The 27,091-nt window shown below is 42.0% G+C and overlaps 1 protein-coding gene across 6 annotated transcripts in view; it reads left to right on the top strand.

The window, feature by feature from the left end:
* Positions 1–27,091, top strand: part of ASTN2 (astrotactin 2) — a 1,032,132-nt gene that overhangs the window by 948,346 nt on the left and 56,695 nt on the right. For all 6 annotated transcript variants that reach the window (XM_017949334.2, XM_017949333.2, XM_017949331.2 and 3 more), the window contains one exon: positions 22,951–23,092. In XM_017949334.2, the coding sequence (XP_017804823.2) occupies positions 22,951–23,092 (142 nt within the window). The remainder of the gene's footprint in view (positions 1–22,950; positions 23,093–27,091) is intronic.

The raw sequence follows: 27,091 nt of genomic DNA, 5'->3' as shown, positions 1-27,091 counted from the left end.
TTGCTGTGACTGCTATAGGGAATGGGGGTGTGGTTCCCAGGCCAATGGATTTATGTTCCCAGAGGGATTATGGCTGCCTCTACTGAGTCATATAGGTCACCAGAACACCAGTTAAAGCCAGCAGTAGCAGGCCTCACCCCACTCCCATGTAGCCCACAGTCCTAAAGGCCAGTCTCACTCTCACTATGGCCCCCCAACAGTACCAAGCCTATTTCCAGGAAGCTGGTAGCCAGGGCTGAAAACTTGCCCCAGACCACAAGCCTCTCTGTTGAGAAAGCAAGCCGACTCACAGTTTTTTGGCATCTCAGGGAGACTGCAGCAGTGATCTAGTTCCTTCAAAGGGTCTGTGGATTCTCTTGGCTTCCTGGTATGTTCCTGCAGTAGTTCTTGGAGCAAAAGTTCACAATATACGTCTCCCCATGCTGCTCTGTCCATCCAGGCAGGAACTGCAAGCTAGTCCTTCTTCCTATCTGCCATCTTTGAGAAAAGGCCCTCATTCTATTTATAATCATAATGATCATCATGACAATGTTGTTATAAAGATTAAATGAGATTATGATGTAGAAGGAATTTATAAAGTATAAATGATGACGATGATGCATTAATAATAATAGTATCTTTTTTATCTCTACATGTTAGCTGCTGCCTCCTGCAGGATATAAAGACTGGAGACTCGTTTTGTTTCTCTTTCAATCATTGTACCTATATCCTAAGCTCTCTGAGTCTGAAACAGTAGATATTTGGAGCCTTAAGTCTCAACTTTTATTTCTGCAATACACAGGGTAAGGGTGGTAGTCAATGCAAGTCACATTCCCCTAGAAGTTTCCAGGTGCGTGACTCCTAGATGTAGTTCTACTTCCTATTCTCCTGCTCAAGAAATTATATTTATATGTTAATAAGATAAGGGAAATTATTATACAGTTGTCTAATTCAGTTCTTCTCAAATGTGGTCCTCAGACCAGCAGCAACAGCATTACCTAGGAACTTGTTAGAAAATTAAATTCTTAACCCCCAACATAGGCCTAATGGATTAGTAACTCCAGTGGTGTGTTCCCACAGTCTGTGTTTTAGCAAGACATCCCTGGTGATTCTGATGCATGATAAAGTTTAAGGGATATTGGTCTAAATTATCAAAAAAAGCCAAACATTCTTAAATGTTTCATCTTTATTATTTGTGACTAATCACTTCTGATGTCTACTCAGTAGATCATTAACACCATAAATGAAAACTTCTTAGGTCACTAAGCAGCCTGCATGTAGGAGCCACAGGAAGTCAAGTGGCCTTTGACTGCTAGTAACAGTAACCTAAACTCAAATGAATTTAAAAGACAAGAAAATGTATTATCTCAGGCTACCAGAAGTCCAAAAGTAGAGTGTATCCCTATATGGTATATCAGGCACCCAGCTCTTGGTCTCTGTAATGCCCTTGTTTCTGCCTCCAACCGTCTATTGGCTCCTTCCTCAGGACAGTAGCAAGATGGTGATCTGGTGCTGATCAAGGAGTGGTTTGCAAGGCTTCTAGCCACATATCCTGACACTTTCAGTAGCAGAAATGGATTCTATCCCTTTGTTTCCATCATAAGAGAGAGAGGAAACCTTTCTTAGAAGCTCTTCAGCATACTTTCCCTCACATCTAGATCTCATGTCCATAACTCTAAACCAACCGTTACCAAACAGTGTTTGGCTTATGCTTAGTTTTTGCGATTTCCTAAGGGTCAACCCGTGAACAAAGTGAGGGTGCTGTCACAATAAAAAACAGGGAAAGCTAGGATTCATATTAATATCCAAATGAAAATTCAGCTTATTCGGGAGCATGTTTAAAAATTCAGAGATCATAGCATTAGGAGATACACCTAATGTAAATGATGAGTTAATGGGTGCAGCACACCAACATGGCACATGTATACATATGTAACAAACCTGCACGTTGTGCACATGTACCCTAGAACTTAAAGTATAATAAAAAAAATTTGCATTTCCATCAGTAGTCTCTAAAACATGCGGTTGCCTCACATCCTCATCAATACTTAGTCAGAATTGTTGTTGCAGGAATTCTAATACTAATATAGTGGCATCTCATTGAGATTTTAATTTGAATTTCTAGTAATCAATTATGTTGATTATATTTTTGTGTATGTAATTTAATATCTATCTGTGCCTTTGGTGAAATGTCTGTCTACAAGTATTTTTGCCCACTTTCTTTTTTTTTTTTTTTTTTTTTTTTTTTTAATTTATTTATTATTATTATACTTTAAGTTGTAGGGGTACATGCATAACATGCAGGTTTGTTACATATGTATACTTGTGCCATGTTAGTTCGTTGCACCCATCAACTCGTCATTTACAGCAGGTATAACTCCTAATGCAATCCTCTCCCCCTCCCTCCCCATGATAGGCCCTGTGTGATGTTCCCTTCCTGAGTCCAAGTGATCTGTTGTTCAGTTCCCACTCTATGAGTGAGAACATGCGTGTTTGGTTTTCTGTTCTTGTGATAGTTTGCTAAGAATGATGGTTTCCAGCTGCATCCATGTCCCTACAAAGGACGCAAACTCATCCTTTTATGGCTGCATAGTATTCCATGGTGTATATAAAGCACATTTTCTTAATCCAATCTGTCAATGATGGACATTTGCTGATTCCAAGTCTTTGCTATTAGGAATATGCCGCAACAAACATACGTGCATGTGTCTTTATAGCAGCATAATTTATAATCCTTTTGGGTATATCCCCAGTAATGGATGGCTGGGTCATATGGTACATCTAGCTCTTAGATCCTGAGGAATCGCCACTGTTTTCCATAATGGTTGAACTAGCTTTACAATCCCACCAACAGTGTAAAAGTGTTCCTTATTTCCACACATCCTCTCCAGCACCTGTTGCTTCCTGACTTCCTTTTAATGATCGCCATTCTAACTGGTGTGAGATGGTATCTCATTGTGGTTTTGATTTGCATTTCTCTGATGGCCAGTGATGATGAGCATTTTTCTTTTCATATGTCTGTTGGCTGTAGCTAGTTCGTCCCTTTTGAGAAAATGTCTGTTCATATCCTTTGCCCAATTTTTGATGGGGTTGTTTTGTTTTTTCTTGTAAATTTGTTGGAAGTTCTTTTGTAGGTTCTGGATATTAGCCCCTTTGTCAGATGAGTAGATTGCAAAAATTTCTCTCCCACCCTGTAGGTTGCCTGTTCAATTTTGATGGTGGTTTCTTTTGCTGTGCAGAAAGCTCTTTAGTTTAATTAGATCCCATTTGTCAATTTTAGCTTTTGCTGCCGTTGCTTTGGTGTTTTAGACATTTAAAGCCTTTACCCATGCCTATGTCCCAAATGGTACTACCTAGTTTTCTCTAGGATTTTTATGGTATTAGGGTCTAACATTTAAGTCTCTAATCCATCTTGAATTAATTTTCGTATGAGTAAGGAAAGGATCCAGTTTCAGCTTCTACTTATGGCTGGAGGCATCACGCTACCTGACTTCAAACTATACTACAAGGCTGCTGGTGTAACCAAAACAGCATGGTAATTGGTACCAAAACAGAGATATAGGACCAATGGAAACAGAACAGAGTCCTCAGAAATAATACCACCACACATCTACAGCCATCTGATCTTTGACAAACCTGAGAAAAAACAAGAAATGGGGAAAGGATTCCCTATTTAATAAATGGTGCTGGGTATTTTGCCCACTTTCTAATTAAAGTATATATTTTCTTACTATTGAGTTTATAGATTTTAAAATATATTCTTGATATGTATCCAGAGTATATATTTTTTAAAGTTTGTTGGGTTTTTTATTTGCAAATATTTTCTACTGGTTCATGATTTGTTCTTTCCTTCTCTTAAATTATATTTTGTCCAATAAATATTTCAATTTTAATAAAAAAAAATTCAGAGATCAAAGAGAGATATGGGATGGAAATGAAGCTGCAGATACTGAGTCCACACTCAAAAGTGCCACCTGGATGGTGACACCTGTGAGCATCTCCCAAACTACCTCTTCCTTGCCCAATAGCCCTGACTTTTGCTTTCTTCATAGCACTTCCTTCAATAGAAACACTTTCTTCTTTGCCCTCTAGTTATCCTTTTGTCTTGTGTATAGAGATGCTGAGGAAAGAATATTTGACAGCCAGTGGAGCTGGTTCCAGATCTTAGATCCTTTATAGTAATTCTGCATGTTATTGTGACAAATCAGCTCCCCTCTCTGATACTCAACTGCCTCATCTATAAGGCAAAAATAAAGTCATCTGCTCTGAAGTGCTGCTGTAAGGTTCAAAATAAAGAAAAAAGTCCTTTGTAAACTGTGAGGTGCCATGTGGGCAAGGGTTTTGATGATACCTTCATGGGTTAGTGCTTCCCAAATGGCGGGCCGCTAGTACACACACACACACACACACACACACACACCCCTGTACCCCTCACAAAAAATTGACTGGTCTTGTTGAAAGGAACACATTCAGTGGGAATTGAAATTCTAGAAGAATGAGCAGAACATATGGAAATTCCTTTAGGCTGTAGAACTGGGCGAGGTGATGACAATGTTGACTTTGATGCCACTACCATGCAATGAATGTGTAATATGTGCTCACCAAGCTCATCTAGCATCACTGATCCTCACGACAGCTTTCTGAAGACTCTGTTACTATCTCTATCCCTGTTGTGTAGGTGAGAAAACGGAGGTTTAGAAAGTTGTGACTGGATGCAGTGTCTCATGCTTGTAATCCCAGCACTTTGGGAGGCCGAGGCGGGTGGATCACCTGAGGTTGGGAGTTCGAGACCAGCCTGACCAACATGGAGAAGCCCTGTCTCTACTAAAAAAATTACAAAATTTGCCAGGCGTGGTGGCATATGCCTATAACCCCAGCTACTCAGGAGGCTGAGGCAGGAGAATCGCCTGAGCCCAGGAGGCAGAAGTTGTGGTGAGCCAAGATTGCACCATTGTACTCCAGCCTGGGCGACAAGAGTGAAATTCCACCTCAAAAAAAAAAAAAAAAAAAAAAATGTTGTGAAACTTGTCCAGGTACATAAGCTAATGAGGTACCTGTAAACTAAAGCAGAAAGAGAAGTGGTGGGATTGGATGTGAACATTAAATGGGGACCTGAGGATTAAGTTTGCAGGACAAAAAGAACATATCAGACAGAGAGACAAGTGGAAACAGTACCAATGTGGGAAGGTGTCAAGAACAATAAGAGAGGAGTGAATCTGGACTGGGAATCCATTCATTCACTAATTCAAAAATATTCTGAATACCCACCAGGCGCCAGCATTGGTGCCAGGGTCCGGGAATATTGTGTTCCAGAGGGAGGATGGGAGGGATACTTCTAGGAACTCATGCCCTTCAAACCAACAGGCTGCCCACCAACTGGACAATAATGATGGAGTGTGGACTGCCATTAGCACAGACATTCACTTTCTAGTTCAGTAGAAAGTCTGGTTTGGTTCTAATTGGACTCTGTTTTTCTCCTGCTATGTGTCTTCAGGCAAGTCACTTTCCTTTCTGTGCCTGTTTCTCCATCTGGAAAATAGGAGATTCACTTAATTGGTCTTTAAAGTCCCCAGCTCTGACTCTGAGGATGTCAGGTGACAATATTTCAACTCTGCATTTCAGGGGGACAAATTATGGAGAGCCTGGATACCTCTGGGTCCGAATCTCAAAACAGTTACTCACTATCGGTGTAAGTTTGGAGATGCTCACTGATGTTGCATCTCCCTTTCTTCATCTTCAAAATGAGCATCACAGTGCCAACTTCACAGAATCTCTGTGAATGTTAAAGGAATTGTGTATGTACAGCACCAAGCACAGTGCCTGGCCTATAGCAAGGAACCCAACAGTTGGCCCATGCCATGACACATGCTTTTTTCTACGCCATCTTCCTTAAACCAATCCCCAGAGTTTTTCTAGGCCTCAGAATTCTTTAAATGATGAGTGAACTGAGGTCCAGAGAGGGCAGGTGAGTCACAAAGTCAAAAAGCAAGTCAGAGCAGAGCCTACATCCAAGCCCAGGTTCCTTTCCTCTCCAGGGAGCTGAAGAGTCAGTAAGTCACTCCCTCCCCTGCAGGACTTGGCTATCCCCAGTTGGCAAATGGAAACTTCTGGGCAGTGAAGTAAGTCATCACCTCTTTATAGAGCGGAAATTACTCTGAAAGGGTAATTGGACTTCTCCTGCCTGGCTTTTTGGAGCCTTGGAGATGGCTACAGCAATCCCCTTCCTGCCCTCCTCCCACATTCTCTCTATTTATCAATCCCTTCCTCCTTTTGGCTACTAGTGGCTGGTCTGCCTACTCCCAGATGAGGGCCAGAGCTCTAGTTTGTTCATGAGACTCTAGCAAGGGCTATGTCTGGGTGGAGAACATGTGAAGTCACTCCTCACTCCATCTCTGGGGCTTCCCGCCTAAGAGGTAAAATCCCAAATAACACCCATTCCCCAGTGTATTGGAGGTGAAGGGGAGCGAGCAATAGTAGGAAATACAAGTTGGTGAAATACAAAGAGCTTTGGATTTGAGTCTGGTAGCTCAGTTTGCTAGTCCCACTCCTGTTTTCCACCAGCTGAAGGATTTTAGAACATTTTCTTCACCTCCTTGGGCCTCAGTTTATTCACATGTGAAGTGCGAATCAGAATTCCAGCCTTGCTAGCCTCTCAGTTTCATGAACAACTATGAGTTAAGTCATTCAGTAACCACTTATTGAGCACCTACTACATACCGAACACTATTCTAGAAGCTGAGGAGAAGGCACTGAACAAACTCCTATCATGGAGCTTATGTTCCGAGTGCAGGGTTTTGGGAGGCAATGATGGTAAAGTGGTAGATGTGTAATATAGAGTCAAAGAGTACTATGTGTTTGAAAGAAAAAATAGGGTATGAGGGTAGAGGTTTGGGGGGATACCATTTTATTTAGGGTGATCAGGACAAACCTCTTTGAGGGTGTGATGTTTGAGCAGAGACCTGAAAGTGGGAGGAAGTGAACCATGTGGCTAGCTGAATGTAGACTGCTCCAGACTGAGGATGTAGCAATAGCAAAGCCCCTGGGGCGTGCTCAGGAGCACCAAGGAGGGCACAGTCATTGAAGTGTAGTCAGCAAAGGGAGAGAGAAGGTGCTGTAGCTGGATCGCCTAGGAGTTGATGGATATGAAAATACCAGGTACACTGTAAAGTTGTAGTGCAACATGAGTGCCCCCGAACCATCGCCACTTCTTCTTGTTTTGGAAATACATTTTATACATTAAGGAGAAGCACTGGGTCAGATATTTTACACATTGAATCCTTGAAACATTCTATTAAAGTGGTAATACTTCTTATTCCTGTTTTACACAAGAGGATGCTAAAGGTAGGAAGCCCAGTTTTGTCGGAATCCGAAGGTGGTTCTTTGCATGTTGTAGCAGACTTCTGGTTTTGGTTTGGTTTTGCCTTGCATTTCTTAAAAAATAAATTCTAATGACTACTCAGATCCATTTACATTGATTGGGTATCCAGTAAGGGAGAGGTGGAAACAGGGAGGCTCACCTTGGTTGGGCCCCCATCCTGGGGATGTCAGATACGGTTGCACAGGTTTTGCAGTGCACAATGCTACCACATTGCAAAGCTCACCATTCCAATTGTAGACATCATAAACATGTATTAATCATTGATCAAGTGTCTTGTTCTAACAAACCAGAATATTGGAACAAGGGAGGGAAGTATCCTAAGAAAGAGATGATTGTTATTTTTCTATTGTTTTTCTGATTTGCACAGAGGCACCCTATAGGCTAGCAGTAATACTCTGAGCTTTAGTTTTCCTGTCTGTACAATGAAGCCCCTGAAACAGATGATGCCTCAGGATCCCCATGACTTTGGGTCCTTGCAGGTCCAGAAGTGGACACTGCCCTACCCAAGCTCATGAAGTCAGCTGTAGGACTATGGAGGGCAGAACTGTGATGTGGACTGTGACGCCTTAGAGACCTGTGGGTTATTGGTCTCTCTACCTTAACCACAGGTACCTGTAAACTGGGGGTGATAATCCTAAACTGCCTACCTCACAGGATTATCGTGAGGATTAAATGAGGAAAGAGAGTGCTTTGTAAACCCTAATGAGCTGCACAAATTGGAAAGATTACTTACACATATGAACATACTCATATATTCATATATGTAAGTATTTATGTGTTTATATATGTTATATTGTATTATGTATGTGTGCATGTGTGTATAGTATATGTATGTGTGTATATATGTGTGTGAGTGTGTGTGTGTATATATATATTATGTAAAGCTGTTAACTCACAGGGTTAGGTATGAATTAGAAGCTTGTAAAATATGTTTACTCATTCAGTATAACTCAAGGCAGTTATTAAACAGTAGGAAAAACTGACCAGCTAAATTTTCCAAGCCTAAAAACCCTTTTATAGTTTCATTGTGGATTGAAGGGTTACCTTGTTTCCTTTTCTTTATTTAAGGAAAATTTTAACATAAGTGAGGAAGTGAGCCAATTGATCCTGATTTTGATTTCTCGAGTGACGGTTTATCTTTGAGTGAAATTGATTTATCGGGATTTTCTGATAGGTTCGAGGATGTCCCGGAATGGACGGGCGCAAGCTGCCGCAAGCGCGTGTCAAGCCGCATGCCGCTGCCGCTGCCGCTGGCCGTGCCGCTGCTGTCGCCTGCCGTTCTTTGCCGTTTGCCGCAGTAAAGTGTTTCTAAGCGGTGCAGCGGCGGCGCTGCCGTAATGATTGCCTGCCGGTTTGCACGGTTGATCAGAACGTCGGTCGGTTTGGCCCGGTTCTTGGCGATCAATGCCCGGTTTGTTTGTTTTGATTTCAACGGGTTGATCAGCCGGCACCAGATCTGATCCGCCCAGCCCGCACCGGTTCTGTCGCAATTGGTTTGGTTTACGGTTTGGTGCCGCCGCGCAAGTGGAAGGAAATGGACGGACGCTGATCGACGCTGAAGCGTCTCTTTATCTGATCCCGGAAGTTTCGATTTTCGATCTTCGACGCGTCTTCGACGCTGATCGACTTTGATCAAAGCGGATGGACGAAAACGGATCTGAATTGACGCGCCGATCTTTATTTATTTTGAGTTCGGTCGCCGATGCCGATGAAAACGGATCTTTGATCGATTTTGAGCTGAAACGAGTTCGAGCGAGCGGTGTGTGTCTCTCTCTGTCTCTCTGTGTGTGTCTCTATGTCTCTCTGCCTCTCTGTCCCTGTCTCTCTGTCTGTCTCTCTCTCTCACATACATGCACGCATACACATATACATACACACACACACACATTTGGAAATCTACCTCTCTCTGCCACCTCCCAGGTCCCACCTCCTTCTCAATGATTCACCTCAGCCTGGTTAAATGGTGTTGCTTGCACGACCAGAAAACCTGACTCATCTTTGCCCAGGCCTTCTCCCCACCCTTCTGGAGGCTTGCTGCCTCCAGGGATGGAGTGGGGAGGGGGATGTGCTTTTTTTGTGCGTGCAAGTGCGAGTATGGAGGAGAAGTGAGTGTGGGGAATGGGATGGGCTCAGGACCTCATTCAATCCCAGTGGTGCTTTTGGGTTCCCAGAGATTGCCTTTGGGGAGTACTGGTCAGACTTGGGTTTGGAGCTTGGGTTCTTCTCCCACCCTAGGGGAGAAGAAGATAGACAAACAGTCTCCCTTATCTACTGAAGATATCCCAGCTACTAGTTAATGGCAGGCTTTGAAGTGTATATTTAGAAAAGGGAGGAAAGTTTGGGCATTCAGCTGTTTTTAATCTTTGGACACATAGTTTGTGCAGTTCTGGTTTGGGAGGATCAAAAAGTGTGAAATACATGAGGATAATTCACTTTCCCTAGTTTGTTGAGTTTTTCCTTTCTGCTTACCCCACCCAAAGTGTTTCATGAATTGGTATTTTTTATAATAATAGTGATAATAGCAAAGCTGCTGTTTACTATTTACCATATGCGAGGCAATGTGCTAGGTGCTTCCCATACACTATCGAAATTAATTCTCATTTGATTTCATTGATTCCCTAGAGACAGATATTCTCACATTCAGTTTACAGATATGGAAAATGAGGCTTAAAAAGATGACATAACTTGCTTAGAGTCATTTAGCAAAGCCGGAATTCAAATCCAGGGCTGAGCACAATATTGTCTGTTCTGCTGCTTTTCCCTCTCAAAGGAGATTTGATATCAGTGTCTTAGTGAATTCAATTGCCTAACATGTGTGGAGGGGCACAGTAAGGGCGGGTTCCTTGTTAGCCACTGCAGGGGGTGGCTGTAAGACTATATTAGTCATGGCTCAGCTCACAGCCTGGATGAGGAGACAAGAGCATAAGTTAGAGTTACAGAAGCACGGGATCAGGGATTAGAAATGTGTGATCTGGTTCCAGTACCTCTTCAGCTACACACATTCCTTTCCTGAGATTCAACTTCCCCTAAATGGAAATTTTCAGTTCCATCGTGCTGTGCCCACCTCATCATGCACTTGTGAAGCTTAAATTTAATAAGGTGGTGGAGGCATACATTGTAAACTAAAAAGGGTTTTACAAAAGGAGAGGGCAATGGAAAGAGAAGGGCAATCCTCACTGCACAGGGATAGAAAAGTCAAAGGGTTAATGGGTAGCCAGTGTGGGTGGCGGAGGTGCTGTAGCAAAGGGTGAGGCTGGGCAGAAACTCCAGGGTTTGTCAGGCATCAATAAACAATCATATCAATTAGGGAGATTTCCTGGGGTGTGGTGTCTGGCAGATAAAGTGATAGGGAAATATAGAGGAAAATAAACAGGAGTTGGGTGAGTTGCAAGACTGAATCAGGTAAAGGCTGGTGGAGAACTTGATGAGCATTCTTTCTATTATGGTCATGTGCTTTGGTGGATGAGGAGATGAACTTATTTGTACAGAATCTCACAAGGAGGTAGGGGCACTGAGTCTCTACCCAGTGCTCTTTTGCATAAGACCCAGTGGCCTCATGGGATTGCTGTTTCCAACACAACTCCAAGGTTGATGCATAGTGAGGTCCTAGCATCCCCCAATCTTCCACCCCATGGACTTTCTTCCAGTGGGTAAAGGAAGCCATGCTTGTTCATTGACTCACTTGTTCTGCGTAAGCCTAGGCACTAGGGCTCAGGTGGTGACTAAGACAGGCCAGGTACCTTTCCACAATCCTCCCAGTGCATGAGGGGAGGAAGACAACTACATATGTAATTACAGGACAATGAGTTACGGACTCTAATAGTGAGGGACACAGGGAGCTCTGGGAACTCAGTTGAGGGGCCCTAAATTTTGCCAGGTGAAGGCAAAGAGTGACCAAGAAGAGCATTTTGAAAGACATCGGGTATGAGCAAAAACTTAAGGGACGAACATCAGTTGTCCACACATGTTTACAAAACCTTGACTGAGTCATGAGTTACCTCTCCAGCATCACCCTTACCTTGATTCATTCAATCGACCTTTAATGAATAGCTCCTCCGCCCCCCCCCCCCCACACTCTGCTAGACACTGGAGAAATCATGAACAAGATGGACAAGGCTCCTAAACTCATGAAGTTAATATTTTCGTAATAAAAAGCAAATAAAGAGGTAAATAAACTGACAAACACAGTAACTACAAATTATCACTAGTGCTTGGAATACAATCAAGAGTTCTCTGGTGGGGCATAACTGAGAGTAGGCAGTTTGAGTTTGCATTAGTTGGGGTGGTGCAGAGGATTCTAAAGGGATGGAACTTCAGCTGAGATGATGGAACAGAAGCAGCCAGCTCTTTAGAGAACTAAAGAAGAGCTGCGGAAGCTCTAATCTCAGGACTACATTTTCCTGCAGCATAGCATCCTCATACCCCAACTTTTTTCTCTGTGTGTGAAGTGAGTTAGCTTATTGGCATTCAAATTCTTCTGCGTTTAAGATGGCTATGTGTCCAGGATATTAAAGATCCTTCACTATCACATTTTTTGTGCCCTGCTATGTCCTTGGAGCTGAACATTGGCATACATATCAGAAGTACTGACCTGGCATTTTTATTACCTTACCTGGCACTGAGAATTTTCCTTAACAACAACTGCTGACATATGCATCATGTTTTGCAAATTATAAAGCCTTTCATGGATTAAAGGTGGGGTCTTGCTATGCTGCCAAGGCTGGTCTTGACCTCCTGGCCTCAAGTGATCCTCCTGCCTTGGTGTCCCTGAGAACTGGGATTATAGGCATGGGCCACTCACTGTGCCTGGCCTTGAAATCCTTTTATTTTAGAGACAAGGAGACTGAAGTTCACAGAGACAGAGCAATTAAGAAGTGCCTATTGTGGTGGAAAAACAACAGGCTTTGGAATTGGATCAACCGGGGTTCAAGTTCTAGCTTTGCTAGGTAGTAGCTGTGTGTTTGGACAGCTTGCCTTAACTCTCTGAGCCTCTCTTTTCTTCTTCACAAAATAAGAATAATAACTTCAACCCTGCTAGATACTATGCTTTTTCATCACATTTGTGGACAGAGGGGCTCCTAGGGCCCACCGTCAGCAACCTCGTGGTTTTTGCCTTTTTGTACAGAGAGGGAGATGTTGAATGAAGTGTTTGACCCAGGGAAAGTTGGAAGTATTAGGGGAACTGAGAATCTGATGGTAAGCACATTGTACAGTTGGTTCCTTCCACTTTACAATGATATAACATTTGGGAATGGAATTTTAAAAAGGAAAAAAGGAAAAGAAAACCCTCCATGGATGAGTGCTTCAAAGGCAGTGAACTCACACTGTGGTCCTTAAAGAGTGATGGAGGGGGAGGGGAACTTGGCTTTCCTTCATCCCTCCCCCTTCTCCCCAGTCTGGTCCCCAAATCAGCTTTCCTCACACATGTTAGCAATACCCGCTGCAGCCAAATGCATTAGCATCATTTGTCCTCGAGACAGCGGGATGACGAGGGCTTTTATGGCTCTAATTAATCCAGCTGTAGAGAAAGGAAGGCTTTATAAGCCAAGTGCATATTAATGTTGAGGTTAATACTATTAAATTCAGTATTAATCATAATTTGCAGGACTCCTTGGTTGACTGCACGTAAAAGCAATCCTTGCTGTTCTCCCTTGCAAAATGTGAGTATCACAGGGAAGAGGTTTTGCTCCTGTGGTTCAGAGCTGTGACCACAGTTGTAGTCCTTTCCCTGGCACCTAGAGGGTGTTCAATAACTGCTTGTGAACTGTTTGAATAGTGAGGTTAACAAGTTTGTCCTAGACCTCAGAAAGGAACACAAGTCAGTTGCTCTTTCTACAAACTCCTTAAAGGCAGAGACTGTATCTTTATAGCAGATGCCTCTGGGGCCATGCCATATCCTCTTGGCCCATGGCTATTTCAGCTGCAGCTGTGGTGAGCAGCTCTGTGCACACTCAGGCTCACTTTGTGCTGCCAGTGACCTCAGATGCACACTTGCACTTTCTGCCCCACAGCCTTATGAGAGATTGAAGGAGCTCCCTAGGCCTGTGTGCAAGTACCACTTTAAAAAAGTGTGGAGAAATTACACTCGTGGGTGAGGGACTTGATATGGTTTGGCTGTTTCCCCAACCGAATCTCATCTTGAATTGTAGTTCCCATAATCCCCATGTGTCATGGGAGGGACCCTGGTGGGAGGTAATTGAATCATGGAGGCAGGTTTTACCCATGCTGTTCTCATGATAGTGAATAATTCTCAAAGGATCTGGTGGTTTTATAAAGGGCAGTTCCCCTGCACAAGCTCTCTTGCTTGCCACCATGTAAGGTGTGTCTTTGCTCCTCCTTTGCTTTCCACCATGATGTTGAGGCCTCCCCAGCCATGTGGAACTGTGAGTTCATTAAACCTCTTTTTCTTATAAATTACCCAGTCTCAGATATGTCTTTAATTGCAGCATGAGAATAGACTAAAACAGGACTCAACCAATGGGAATCAGGAACTGGTAGATAAGTGCTCCATCTCCCCGACTTCCAGCCAGACAATTCTGGGGGGTATCTTGTTCCCTCCTTAAAAGGTTCCTGAAGAATTAGGTCCCATCTTGTACAGCAGCAAACTTGAAGATGTGCCTTTATATTGACTTTTTCTCTTCCCTGTCTTACTCTGCCCTTTACCCCTTGCCTGCTCCCTGGAATCACTTCCCAAATAAACCTTTTGCACCCAAGCCATTGTTCTTAAGCTCTGCTTTCCAGGGAATTAAAACGAAAGTGTTCTTTATGATTGTGCTCCCAGCAATCAGCTCAGTTTGCAGCACACAGCAGATACATTCACTCACTATATAAATATTTATGGAAAACCTGCTGTGTACAGGCACCATTCTAAGTGAACAAATTCTCTTACTCACAGGGCTTACAGCAGGGGATACAGGCAATATATCAATCCATCAATATATGAAAGAGAGTGATAAATTTTGTAAAGATAAATGAGTAAAGAGGGTAAAGGGTGATAGTGAATGCTCCTGTAGACCGAGTGGCCAGAGAAGGCCTTTCTGAGCAAGTGACATTTGAGCAAGGATTTGGGAAAGGAGAGAGAGTAAGCCATACAATGACAAGGGGAAGAGGGCTCCATGGAAACCACAGGTGCAAAAGCCCTGTGGTGGGAGTACGTTTGGCACGTTAGAGGAGGAGGAAGAACGTCAGCATGGCTGGAATGAGTGAGTGAGGAAAGGAGCTCAGGCAGTGAGGAGGAAGGGGCTGGAGGAAGCAGGACACTGGAGATATCCCATGAATTCTTGTTGATTAGTAGTCTTTATATCCCTCACCCTAGGCAGCGTTTTATGATAGGAAAGGCTCAGATTTTGGAGTATGACAGCTTTGTATTTGAATTCCAGCCTTCTTGTTTAGATAGAGTATGACTTTGGACAACTTGATTTAGATCTGTGAGCATTATTTTTTCATTTATAAAATGGCAATCATAAAACATACCTCATAGGATTTGTATCTGAGAGGACTCCTGATTGCAAGGAACAGAAAACAAATGGAAAGTAGCAAAAATGGAAAAATAGTAACTCATGTATCTGAAATACCCAAGGGTAGATGTAGACCTCAGGCACAACTGGGTCCAAGGCTTCAAATAATGTCATCAGGACTTGGTTGGTGTCTGTTCCTGGAGTTAGTCTGATTGATTAAGCCTAGGTCACTTGTCTTTTTGGCCTTTGACATGAAATGTCTGGCTATTGATCACGTGCCAGTCTCTGAAGGATAGAAGGGTCCTTAGCTCTACCTAAATTGTTTACACTGAGATTGGGGGAGAGCTGGTTCCCCGAAGGAAAACAGGTGCTATTGGTAGAAAGAGGCGTGCCTTTATAGCCAGTCAAACCAGCAGATGTCCACTAGAGGGCAAGCATAAGGATGAGCCTGAAGACTCAGCACGATGCCTGGCACACGGGAACTCTCAGTAGGTATTTGCTAGATCACTGTTGCCTTTTTTGGAGCCCTTATCTTTACGTCATTTCCTCCTTTCCTGTATTATTTGTGTCCTATTTACTCCTGAAAGGTTATGCAGGAGGCAGCCTGGCTATCCCAAGAGAGAGTTCTAATGCCAGGTGCTGATGTTGAGTAAATGGGAGCAGATCCAGGCTTCAACCACTGAAATTCAGTGTCACAGCATTCAGTAAATAGCTGCGTCATCAGCCCTATGCTGGATACTAGTAACACAGGGGTGACTGAAACAAAATTCCTGCCCCAGGCATCTCGCAGTCTGGAGGGAAATGTGTAGTAGGAAAGGCACAGACTTTGGGTACTAAATGTCCTGACTTCAGCCTTTAGTCTGCCATTCCTAGGTAGATTTTTGTGAGAAAGTTATTTACAGATGAAACTGTTTCCTCATCTGCAAAAGCACAATTCACTGAATTCATTAGGTTTTATCGAATTTTAAGCAAGATGGATTGTTTTGAATATTTAACCAAGACAATATAAGTAAAAATGTCTAGCATTGTTGATGCCGTGTAATAAAAGCCAAATAACATTTTCATTTCCTCTCCTTTTGCTTCCTTTCTTTCTTTAATTCTTATTTCATTCCTTCCTTCCATCCAAAATGACTTCTTTTTGCAAAAAAAAACAGGAAGATTTTAGGGAGTTAGATATGATGTAATGCACCTAAAAGCGACTGAGTGTGATAACTAAAAATTTTGCCATCAGACAAATTATTCAGACCTGAGGGAGCAGGGATGAGGGGAGCAGTAACATTTGTAAGCTATTCATATATCAGACATATTATAAATATTATCTTACTCAATCCTTACCTGACTCTCCGAAATGGATAGGATCATCTTCTTTTCAGATGAAGAAGCAGTCTCTGAGAGTTTAGTCATCCATCTCTACATAATATAGTTCATAAGTGGTAGGCCTGGCTTCAAAACTAGGTGACATCTGCTCCCCAAAACCCACTGTCTTTCCACTACCTCCTACTGCCATTACAGTAAAGGTGAGGATCACTACACACTGCTTCTTCAGATTTAAAATAACACCATGTTTCAGAAGAAACAAACCAACTGCAGCTGATAGGTGTGAGGCCCTCAAAGATGCATTTTGTCCCTGACACGTTCTCATAATGAATGTCTACAGTTGCCCAAGTAAAGGAAATGCAGAGAGAGCCGTGCCTCTCCCTGGGCACCATGACAAAGAGCATCTGCAGGTTAGAGAGGCCAGGCCCAGAATGGTGACTCCTAAATCCACTTGGTGTTTCCCGAAAAGAGTGTGGAGCCCTGAGCTGGGGACCTTTCTCCTCACCTGGGCTAAAAGGCTAGCTGTCCCCACCCCCACATCTCCCTACTCCCACTGCTCCTTCCATTCTGTAATTTCTTTGCTGCTTTTCTCCCAACCTGTTTTCAATTTGCTCTTGTGGCCAGCTTTGACTGTGACCTCAACTCATTCAGAAGCAAGAGGGTGAGGGGAGAAAGAGAGAGAGGGGGGAAACAAGGAGAAGGTTTGAGGGACTGCTGAAAGGAAAGGGAGAGGGAATTGAGGGATAGAAAGTGGGGCCTCTAGAAAAATTGATCCATGCTTTGTCGGGTTGATTCTGAAGCTGCAGCAGAATCATGATTAACATTTTCTGCAGAAGGTAATGAGAGCAAGGCTAGAGTCTGAGTGGATAAAGAAATGTGTGGGGGTCTGGCCCCAGCCCACTCGGGTTACAGCCCCAGAAGAGCTGTAATGGGGAACAGGCACATTCCTGTACAGCGACTCCCAACTCCCTATCTGTTTTCAAGGAAAGAAAAACAGGAAAAGAATGTTAGAGACTTGGACGAACTTGGGTGAGGCAGAGGCAGCAGCCTGGGTTCTAGGAGGGTTCTACCATAAAACCCTAACAAGGTACCAGGGAGGTGGGAACAGAGACCTCCCAGGTAGAGTGTCCTAGTGAAAGGTGCATGGGGCTCAGATGCAAGACAATGGGCTTGATTCTGGATTCTGCCCCTGAGTAGCTGCAAATCCTTGAATTAAGGTGTAGCATTCCCAAGCCTCTGTATTTCTCTCAGAGAATATAGCACAGTTCTGGAATTCAAACACTTTAAGCACTGAAACTTTAAAACCAACTTTTATAAACAGTTTTGTAAAAAACTAAATAAAAACATGGACCATTGGTATATAAAAGAGATCAAACTAGAGTTGATCTAGTTGAAGGTCAGTGTGAGTATGTGGAAGACTGGCCCCAATCTCTCTCCTGTTAGTGTTCATCCTTGCCCCTGGAGTTCTCTATGTTATAATCTGCAAACCACTGTTAAAATATATGATATATTAGAAACATACTAAGCTCCTATCTCTTGGAGACTTTGTGTCTTTCTCAGAAATTCCAGGCTTAAGAAGATGGCAAGGAGGAATTATGTACCTAGCACAGTGTCTGGTGCGTAGTAATTGCCCAGGGACTGTATGTCACATTCATGTTGAATAAAGTGGTCAGAAATTGGGGAGGAAGGGCTCCTGTGTTAGCTTTGAGAGATTTTCAATTCTCAGTGATTTTATCTCATAGGTTGGCTGATACAAGTTATCTCCTAGATGCCAGGAGTCAAGACACAAAGTTTTTGTTCCAAATCTCCTTCTGTTGAGTGTATGGGCATGGACCTGTCACATTCCTTCTCTGAGCTTCAGTTTTGTCACCTGTAAAAGCAGAAGCTTGGATAAAAATATATCTTTAAGAGTCCTTATCTCTACTCTGTTATGTTGAAAACAAGAATAAGAAAAACAAGGCTGTTCATGGTGGCTCATGCCTGTAATCCCAGCACTTTGGGAGGCTGAGGCGGGCAGATCACCTGAGGTCAGTTCAAGACCAGAATGGCCAACATGGTGAAACCCTGTCTCTACTAAAAATACAAAAATTAGCCAGGCATGGTGGTGGGCGCCTATAATCCCAGCTACTTGGGAGGCTGAGGTGGGAAAATTGCTTGAACCCGGGAGGTGGAAGTTGCAGTGAGCCGAGATCATGCCATTGCACTCCAGCCTGGGTGACAGAGAAAGACTCTTTCTCAAAAAAGAAAAATAAAAAAAGAATAAGAAAAACAAAAACGGTGATAGTTAATACACATTTTAAGCTCTTACTGTTTTCCAGGATACAGTATTTTATATGATGTTTGCAACTCTGCAAGTTAGATACTATGATTCTCCTCATTTTACATATAAGAATATAGATGTACAGAGTTAAGGAGCTTGTCCAAGACAAGCAGTAAGTGAAGGAGTACTAGGATTTAATCCTAGGCAGAGTAAACTTAAAGCCCAGGCTCTTAACCACTGCTCTGTATATTATTGCTCATTCAGTTGTATGGTTGCCAGATGCAGAGTATGTTATATTGTGGAACCACAATACATGTGTTGAATTGCATTGATTTGCATTTGTGCATAGAGAAGCCCCCAGGCCTTTCTTAGTACCCCCTCCACTGGGTGAGGAAGAACACTGGGGGATTACTTCATTCACCTGTCTTCATCTAAGTTGCATTTAAACCTTCTGAAATCCAGTGCCAAAAAAAGCAATCTTACAATTTACTTTATAGGTTTGTTCTTGTATTTAACAACCCTTCCTGTTGTCAGATTACAAGCTGTAGAAGGTCAGGGACCATTTCTTTTATTGTCTCATTCCTCAAGCTAAGAGAGTGGCAGGAATTCAATTGCAAATTGAATAGCATTGAGAAACCTCCCTTTCTGATACTATCATTTTCAAACTTTCTCTAGGAGGCAGCATAGTATAAAAGAAAAGATATGTCTTTGGAACTGAAAAAATAGGGGTTCTAATCTCAGCTCTCTTCCTTTTTAACTGCAACATTAACCTCAGCTTTACCATGGGGATGATAAAATCTAACTTGTTAGATTGCTGTGAGGATTAAATGGAAAAAAGAAAAGTATGTACTAGATGTCAGTTGCCTTCCTTTTAACTTTTTCATTTGAAGATGATTATTCATACAGTTGTGACTAGAACTGAGCACTAAATATCCTTATAATGATCTTGGTATGATTAGTTATACTGCATATACTGCAGGTGAGCCAGTTCCTTCACTTGAATTAAACCTGCAAACCTTAGAATTTTTCAGAACATAGAATCATGCCAATCTTATTGACCTGACATGTTTATGGGGCTTGTATCCATGGTCCAAATTATACTGAAATTCATAGAAATATCTGGAAAGCTATTCCCATTTGAAAATGAATGTCAACCTTTTTCATCTAAAGACAGGTAATTAACACAAGCCACAAACATACTGAATTCCTTCATTGATATGGTTTGGCTGTAGCCTCACCAAATCTCATCTTGAATTGTAGTTCCCATAATCCCCATGTGTCGTGGGAGGGACCTCGTAGGAGTTGATTAGATTATGGGGGCACTTCCCCCATGCTGTTCTCGTGATAGTAAGTGAGCTCTCATGAGATCTGATGATTTTATATGGGGCTTTTTCCCCCTTCCCTGGGCACTCATTCTCTCTCCTGCCACCCTGTGAAGAGGTGCCTTCCGCCATGATTGTAAGTTTCCTGAGGCCCCTCAGGCCATGCAGAACTGTGAGTCAATTAAACCTCTTTTCTTTATGAGTTGCCCAGTCTCAAGTATTTCTTCATAGAACTATGAAGAATTGCTATGAACTATGAGAATGACGAATACACTCATGAAGATCCAACTCTCTCATTGGCTATCTGGAAACAAATTGAAAAGCAGACAGACATGGATCCAAGCTCAAAGAAAACAAACACATGTAGCCAGACTTGGAATCCTGAGAAACCAAGTGAAATAAGACCCTCACTCCATCTAGCAAATAATCCCATGTCTTCTCGCTCCCCTGCCTTTTTTTTTTTTTTTTTTTTTTTAACTTTTTATCGCATACATTGCTCTGGAATTTGTGATATTTTTTGAAATGGACATATTGTTAGTTTCTGGTTGTACAGTGAAAGAACCTGATATAAGAAGCCTACAGAAGAAGTGTGGGATGCCAAAATTTGTGCTGAATAAAAGATTCATTCATGTCTTCATTTTCCAGACAAATCTCTGGTTCTAGGCATCTTTGTTTCTTTCTAGACCCTTGGCTTTACTTTGTAGACTCCAAATGCATGAGAGTGTTGTCAACTCCTTGTAACAAAAAGAAAAATGGAGACATTGAGAAGTTTAAGGACGTGCAACCCATGGTGGAAATAGTACTCAGTCTCAGGTCTGTCTTGCAGTAGCAGCTGAAATTGCCTGTTGCCAACACTACCCTGATTTAGACACTTGATCCTAAATCTAGCATCCACATGTCAAGTCTATGAACCATATATTATCTTTGTGAAAAATGGAAACCGAAAAACAGTACCCATCAGACCTGTTCTATTGGACTATAGGAGCAAATACCTTCTAGAATTGTTGTTCGGCTGAATCCCAGGTCCATCTGGCCAATTCAGTCAGATAAGTCTTGCAAGATTCACTTGTAAGAGGAAGAATGAAACTCTTCTTTTTAAAACTGTTTTTCTTTAAGAATGAAACTTTTGGGCCAGGCACAGTGGCTCATGCCTATAATCTCTGCACTTTGGGAGGCCAAGGCTCAGGAGTTTGAGACCAGCCTGGGCAACAGGGTAAGACCCCATCTCTACAAAGAATACAAAAGTCAGCTGGTGTGGTGGTGCATGCCTATAGTCCCAGCTATTTGGGAAGCTGAGGTGGGAGGACCTCTTGAGCCTGTAGGGCAGAGGCTCCAATGAGCCGAGGTTGCACCACTGCACTCCAGACTTGGCAACAGAATGAGACCCTGTCTCAAAAAAAAAAAAAAAAAAAAAGAAAATAAATAAATAAAAATAAAGAATGAAACTTTTGTTTGAAAGACCAACAGGAAGTGATCTGTATATTCTGCTCAATCAGTTCCTTGGTAGAGAAGCACCCCCAGGCTGCTGTGAGTCCTAGTCTTCTGAAACACGAGCCAACACTGTTGTTGTTTTATGGTTTCATGACATTGTTTTGTTCTTAATCCCAGGTAGAGAGGATGTAATGGAGCTGACATCCTTTTCTGGTTTATTACTGGGGTTGTACATGAATAGAGCTCTGAGGAACTCTCTATCAGGCAAGAAGAAAAGAAGAAAACAACAGTTGAGAGGCCTCATATCATTTTATACTGTGTGGTACAAAAATACCTCATATGTCAGTTTTTTTCCTCGATCATCCAATTTTAGAATTGGAGGGGAACTTAGAGGCCATTTAGTCTGGCCCATTTACTTTATCTATTTTTAAGTAATTTTTATTGATATTTTTATGGGTTACAAAAGCAATATATGTTTATTGAAGATAATTTTTAAAATAGAGATAAACAAAAATAAGATAGAAAAAGTGCCCATATGTCACTCTCCAGAGTCATTCTTAAACTTTTGTTTTTTTCTTCCTTATGTTTTTAAATGTATGTGCATATAAAATTTCTACAAAAATGAGATTACTTTGTAATAGTGTAACCTGTTTTTTTAACTTCACATTATGTCATAAATACCCTTTGATATTCTTCCACAAATTATTTTTAATGACTATAAAATAGCCTATTGCATCATTGAACTCAATTGATATAGCCATTTCTATATAGTTGGACATTTAGCTGTTTCCACATTCTTGCTAGTATAAATAGTACTGCAGTGTTTGTCCTTATAACTTAATTTTTGTTCATATCTATATTTTTATTTTATTTTTTCAGGAATCCTAATAATGGTTCTAGCACCTTCACCATGCAGAGGAGAAAACTAAAGCACAAAAAAATGAGGATTTAGTTGTCCATGACTATACAGCAAATTCTCAGCAGAACTAAGACTAGATCCCAAGAGTCTAGATGTTCAGTTATTCTTTCTAGTTTTCTTTACTTCCTAGACTTCTTTATTAGTCCTGTTTCTAGTAAACTTCCACTACTACTTAAAACCCAATGGTTAGATTTAAAGTAAATTAAAGAAGTGATGGAGTTTGAGGATTACAAATATGTGGCACATAGTCTCCCATTGTTCCATCCTGTACATGGTGAAGGTTCCGTGACATCATGTACATCCGGTACACGATGAAGGTTCCATGACCTTCATCACTAATCAATCACAGAACTCTTTCCTCCTTAGCTGGTCTCTGTCCATCTCAGTATAACACTCCATGAATCCAGTACCCATGCACAATATTGGCAAATTGGCATGAAAATTATTTTACATCTTTAGTCCAGTTCCTTCATTATACAAAGAAGGAAAATACAATTCTAAGAAAGAGGAGTCTTGCTCAAGGAGTTAAGAGGGAGTGAATGGCAGTGACAAGGCCAGAGTAGTTACAGAAAAAAAAGCATAATATCCTTGCTACCTTTTCATGCATTTTTATTACACAATAATTTACCTCATTTGAGCCTTGCTACAATCTTATAAAGGTAGGTATTAGTATTTCCACTTGATGGATGAAAAAATTGTGCATAAATATGAACAAAGAGTCATCAAGGCTAAATACAAATCTGTGTCATTGTCATATATTTTGCTTTTTCTATCCATTATTTTTCTTGATAATGGTATCCAGACATTTGATAGGTTTGAATGACAGCAAAAACATGTGCTCACTATGGCCTGAGCTGAGGAGTTCATCTTTCTTTTTCTCCCTCCAGGAGAATTCCTGAGTTTTGCTGATGACTTACTCTCTGGCCTGGGCACATCTTGTGTAGCAGCTGGTCGAAGCCATGGAGAGGTCCCTGAAGTCAGTATCTACTCGGTCATCTTCAAGTGTCTGGAGCCTGACGGTCTCTACAAGTAAGATGTGTTGGGTGTGTGGGGACCATGAAGCAGACAGGATGATTTTAAGCCTAAGAGGAATGGCATGAGTTATTCTGTGCAGGCCAGCCAAATGTTTTGTTAGCTAGCCTATATGTGCAACTTGAGATTCTAAGGTTTAGAAGTGTCCATTTGAGAAGTATGCCACAATGGATCACAGAATCACACCAGGTGAGTGCTGAAGTGCCCAGAGAGACCAGAAATTTCAAACCATTCCTTCTGCTGATTAGGAATCTGCAGCTCAGAGAGAGAAGAGTGTTTACTCAAGAGCACCGACCAAGTTATCAAGGATGGTTGGGACAGGGATCTCTGCCTAGTGGTCTTTTACCTCTTGTATCCTTTCTTCTCTTTAAATATTAGATTAGTATATCTGATATATAGACACATACACACTGAAATATGCATACTGAGATATATATGCTGATATATATTTAATATATACTTTTTATTAATAGATCCAGCTAGCCTTTTAAAAATAGTGCAATTATCACTCCTTTGTAGAGTATATTGGAGTCACTGCATTCAAACTCCTGAAGATGCAAGAGATAGTCACTCTGAGCTTCATTTGTTAGCCTTGGAAGAGAAAAGGAGCTCATTTGTTACTTTTTATTTCCTACCTCAGTGAGTGTTGTTTTTAGATCTGGATGCAACCATCATAAGCTATAACATAGAGCTTCATAGACCAACTCTCCTTATGTACCCTCATTATGGAACCATAGGCCACTTCCCTTATCAACTTAGAAAGCTGAAGTTGTTACAAAGTTGAGCTTTATTCACCAGTTATTCAACTCATTTATTTATTACTGTATTTAGCCATTCAGGGATTCATTCTTTCCTCCATTTAACTATCTATCTGCCCGAAGATTTATCTATTTTCCATTCATCCCTCCCTCTTGCCCTTCTTCCCTCTTTCCCTCCATTCATGCATCTCTTATCCATCTATTCACCTGCTCTTATATTCCTTTATTACATTAATTTATTCATTCATCAGTTACTTCATTCACACATTCGTTCACTGATTCATAACTTATTTACTTATTCAGTAGACATTTGCTGAGTATTTCTTGTGTTTTGGTCTTGTGCTAAGCACTGTGGATATGAATGAGACTAAGACAGAAGTCCTATCCTCAGATAACATAACCTAATGATTGTGAGAAAGGCCACAGACTATGGATTCAAATCTGGCTTTGACATTTTTAGTTAAGTGACTTTAGATAAGTTGCTTTACCCCCTAAGTCTCTTATAAAGCCTTTGTAAAACAAATAATAAAACCCACCTTGTAGAAATGTGTGATAATTAAACGAGAAACACCCTGGCTTGGTATCTCCAAGCATGTGCGCAATAAGTGTTAGTCCCTCCACAATCTGTGAACCTTGCTCACCTCAAAACACAACCCATCTTCCCCTTCCTCTCCCTCCCTCTTCCTCACCCTTTTGAACACTTGATATATTCAGGCTCCTTGGTAACAACCAATGTGTTGGGTCACCAAACTCAAGAATGTCAAAAAAGCTGGCAATTGAGTCTTCTGCCCCTGACTCTGCAACCGACTATCTCTGAGATGTTGGGACCAAAGCTTTATCTTAAGTCACTTGGGGGGCAGTGAATGTTCTAGGAATGAAATCCTCAAAGTAAATATGCAATTCTACGTCTTCCAGTGGGACATCTGGGCAAATTTTACTAAAGTTTTAGGATGTACCTTAGGCCTTAAAGAATGACCACCATCCTCATGATGAGTAGGGGGATTGGGATCTGACTTTGAGAGCACAACTCTAGACACTCTTAATCAATAAGCACTCACCAACACCTTGGGCTCTGGGATAATGACATGTGTGAAGTGAAACACAAGTATGTGACTACATTAAGAGAGATTAAGTCCTCTCTAACTCTGAAAACTATAATTCTGTGAAGAAAGTGAATGGCATTTTCAAAAGATTTTCTGATAGATGGCTTCCGGTTTCTCCCCTCCTTAGGGTTATAGACTAAAGACACACAGACCTGGATTCAAATCCTGACCCTGTCCTTTATCAGCTCTGTGACACTGAGTGAGCTGCCTAACCCTCTGAGTCTCCAATTCCTTCTCTTTGAAAATGTGGATAATATGGTGTTTGGCCCACTGGGACCCCAGGGGGACTCGATGGGATCATGGACAAAAGCTATCTAGTGATGAGGTTCCAGTAGAAGCCTAAGAAGTGTCAGCTATTATCAATGTTGCTGTTGTTGCCCTTGTGATAATTTCAACTTTCTCCCATCCATCTACCAAATGATAGAAGATACAGCATCTGGCAGAGAAGGATGGTGTCCTGTTGGGTGATTCCTATTCACTAATACAGAAGGAGTAACCCTGTCTCTGGGTGACACTGTAGGGGCTTGATGTCATCTGGGCTGGAATCCTGCAGCCCCATTATGTAGAGAGCAATGAAATGTTTTACGGAATCCCGAAAGCAATTAACACTGAGAGCTGACAAATCAGCTGACATTCTTTAAAAGTGATGAACACTTTCCTTTGCCCCTTCTTTTCCTCACTGCCTGACACCACCCCTCCTTTCCACCTCTTAAAGTATGGCACATTCTTTCTTCCTCTGTCCTGGAAATGTGCTTGTCAGGAGCTTGTCATCTCTAACTCTGAACACTTCTCTATTTTATTTATGTATTTTTGAAATGGATGATGTTAATGGCCCTGGGATCCAGGCCGCTCTGACCAGGAACCAGGGTGTTGTTTGGAACGGTCTCTTATCCCATTGGTGGCTCTCCTCCCATGGAGTCTGACCAGCCCGGTCTGGAGTTTTAAAATAGTTCCAGTGTCAGTTCTTAGGGATTCTCATTTTCTGCTTGCTCGTTTTTTACCCAAATTCTTCTTCCTCTTGAGCCAAAAAGACTGTGTGTGGCAGTAGAAATAGCACAGGCCTTGGGGACAGGCAGGGCTGGGTGTGAACCCTGATTCTGACGCATGCTCATAACCTGCCCCGAGGCAGGTTTTTCACTGCTCTATGAGACAATTTCTACCTCTGGAAAAAGAGGCTGATGATTGTCCCTATCTCAAAGGGTTGTAAGGAAGAAGGTTGACTTTGAAAACTCCACAAATAAGGCTTACCTGAATTCTTGGCACGTAGGCAGCCTGCAGGAAGTGTTAGCCACTTTCTTCTTCTCCCCTGACTCTTCTTCTCAATCCCTGGTTATCAGTGTCTTTTCTAAGCACAGCTCTGGAGGAACTGGCCCTTATCAGGCAAGTTGCAGTCCCACTATCCTTGGAAGGAACGACCATCCAGAATCCTTTTGGGAGAAATGGAATGAGAGGAGAGGATTGATGCAGAGGAGAGAGGTCTCAGAATGGCCCAAGTTGTAGTTAAGCACAGTCAGACACCAAATTCTGCACCCATGCTTCTAAAGGATTCAGGTGGCAGGAGAGTGGAGGACTAGTCTCTCCACCAGAGAATCTGGGCTCATGCCCTGCTATTAGTTCTGCCTCTAGGACCTTGGATTAAATGTTCAGATTCCTTCCCTGTTCTGCACTGTCAGCATCTTTAAAATCAAGGTGCATGAGATTCTAGCTCATGAGCTCTGTCATGGGATTTATTTTCATCCCCTCTCTCCTTCTCCTGAGCTTCTGCCCTTCCAGCTTTTCTAGCTCTCTCACATCTATTTTGCACTACTGTGCCTCTCTGTGTCTCTGCCTGTTTCTCTTTGTCTTTTATTCCCTCTCCATGTAAGTATTTTCTGTATGGCTTCCTGTCTTTGTCTGTCTGTCATTCTCCCTACCATTCCTTTTTTTGTCTTTTTATTCATTATTTTAGTTTATGTTGCTGTAAGTGTATCTCAGTTTCTCGGTCCTATTTTTTTTTGAAATTTGGCCTCTCTCCCTCTCTCTGGCCCCACTCCAGCCCCAACTCCCTCTCTCCACCCCACCTAGGAAGGCAAATTTTTTCTTTAGCCCCTCCATCGATGTAACTTTACACAGCGCCACAGGGTAAGAATAATTGA

Source organism: Papio anubis, chromosome 13 (genome assembly GCF_008728515.1).
Source record: "Papio anubis isolate 15944 chromosome 13, Panubis1.0, whole genome shotgun sequence".
NCBI classification, from domain to species: Eukaryota; Metazoa; Chordata; class Mammalia; order Primates; family Cercopithecidae; genus Papio; species Papio anubis.
Note: the sequence above shows the minus strand (reverse complement) of the source record. Positions and strands in the feature narration are given on the sequence as shown.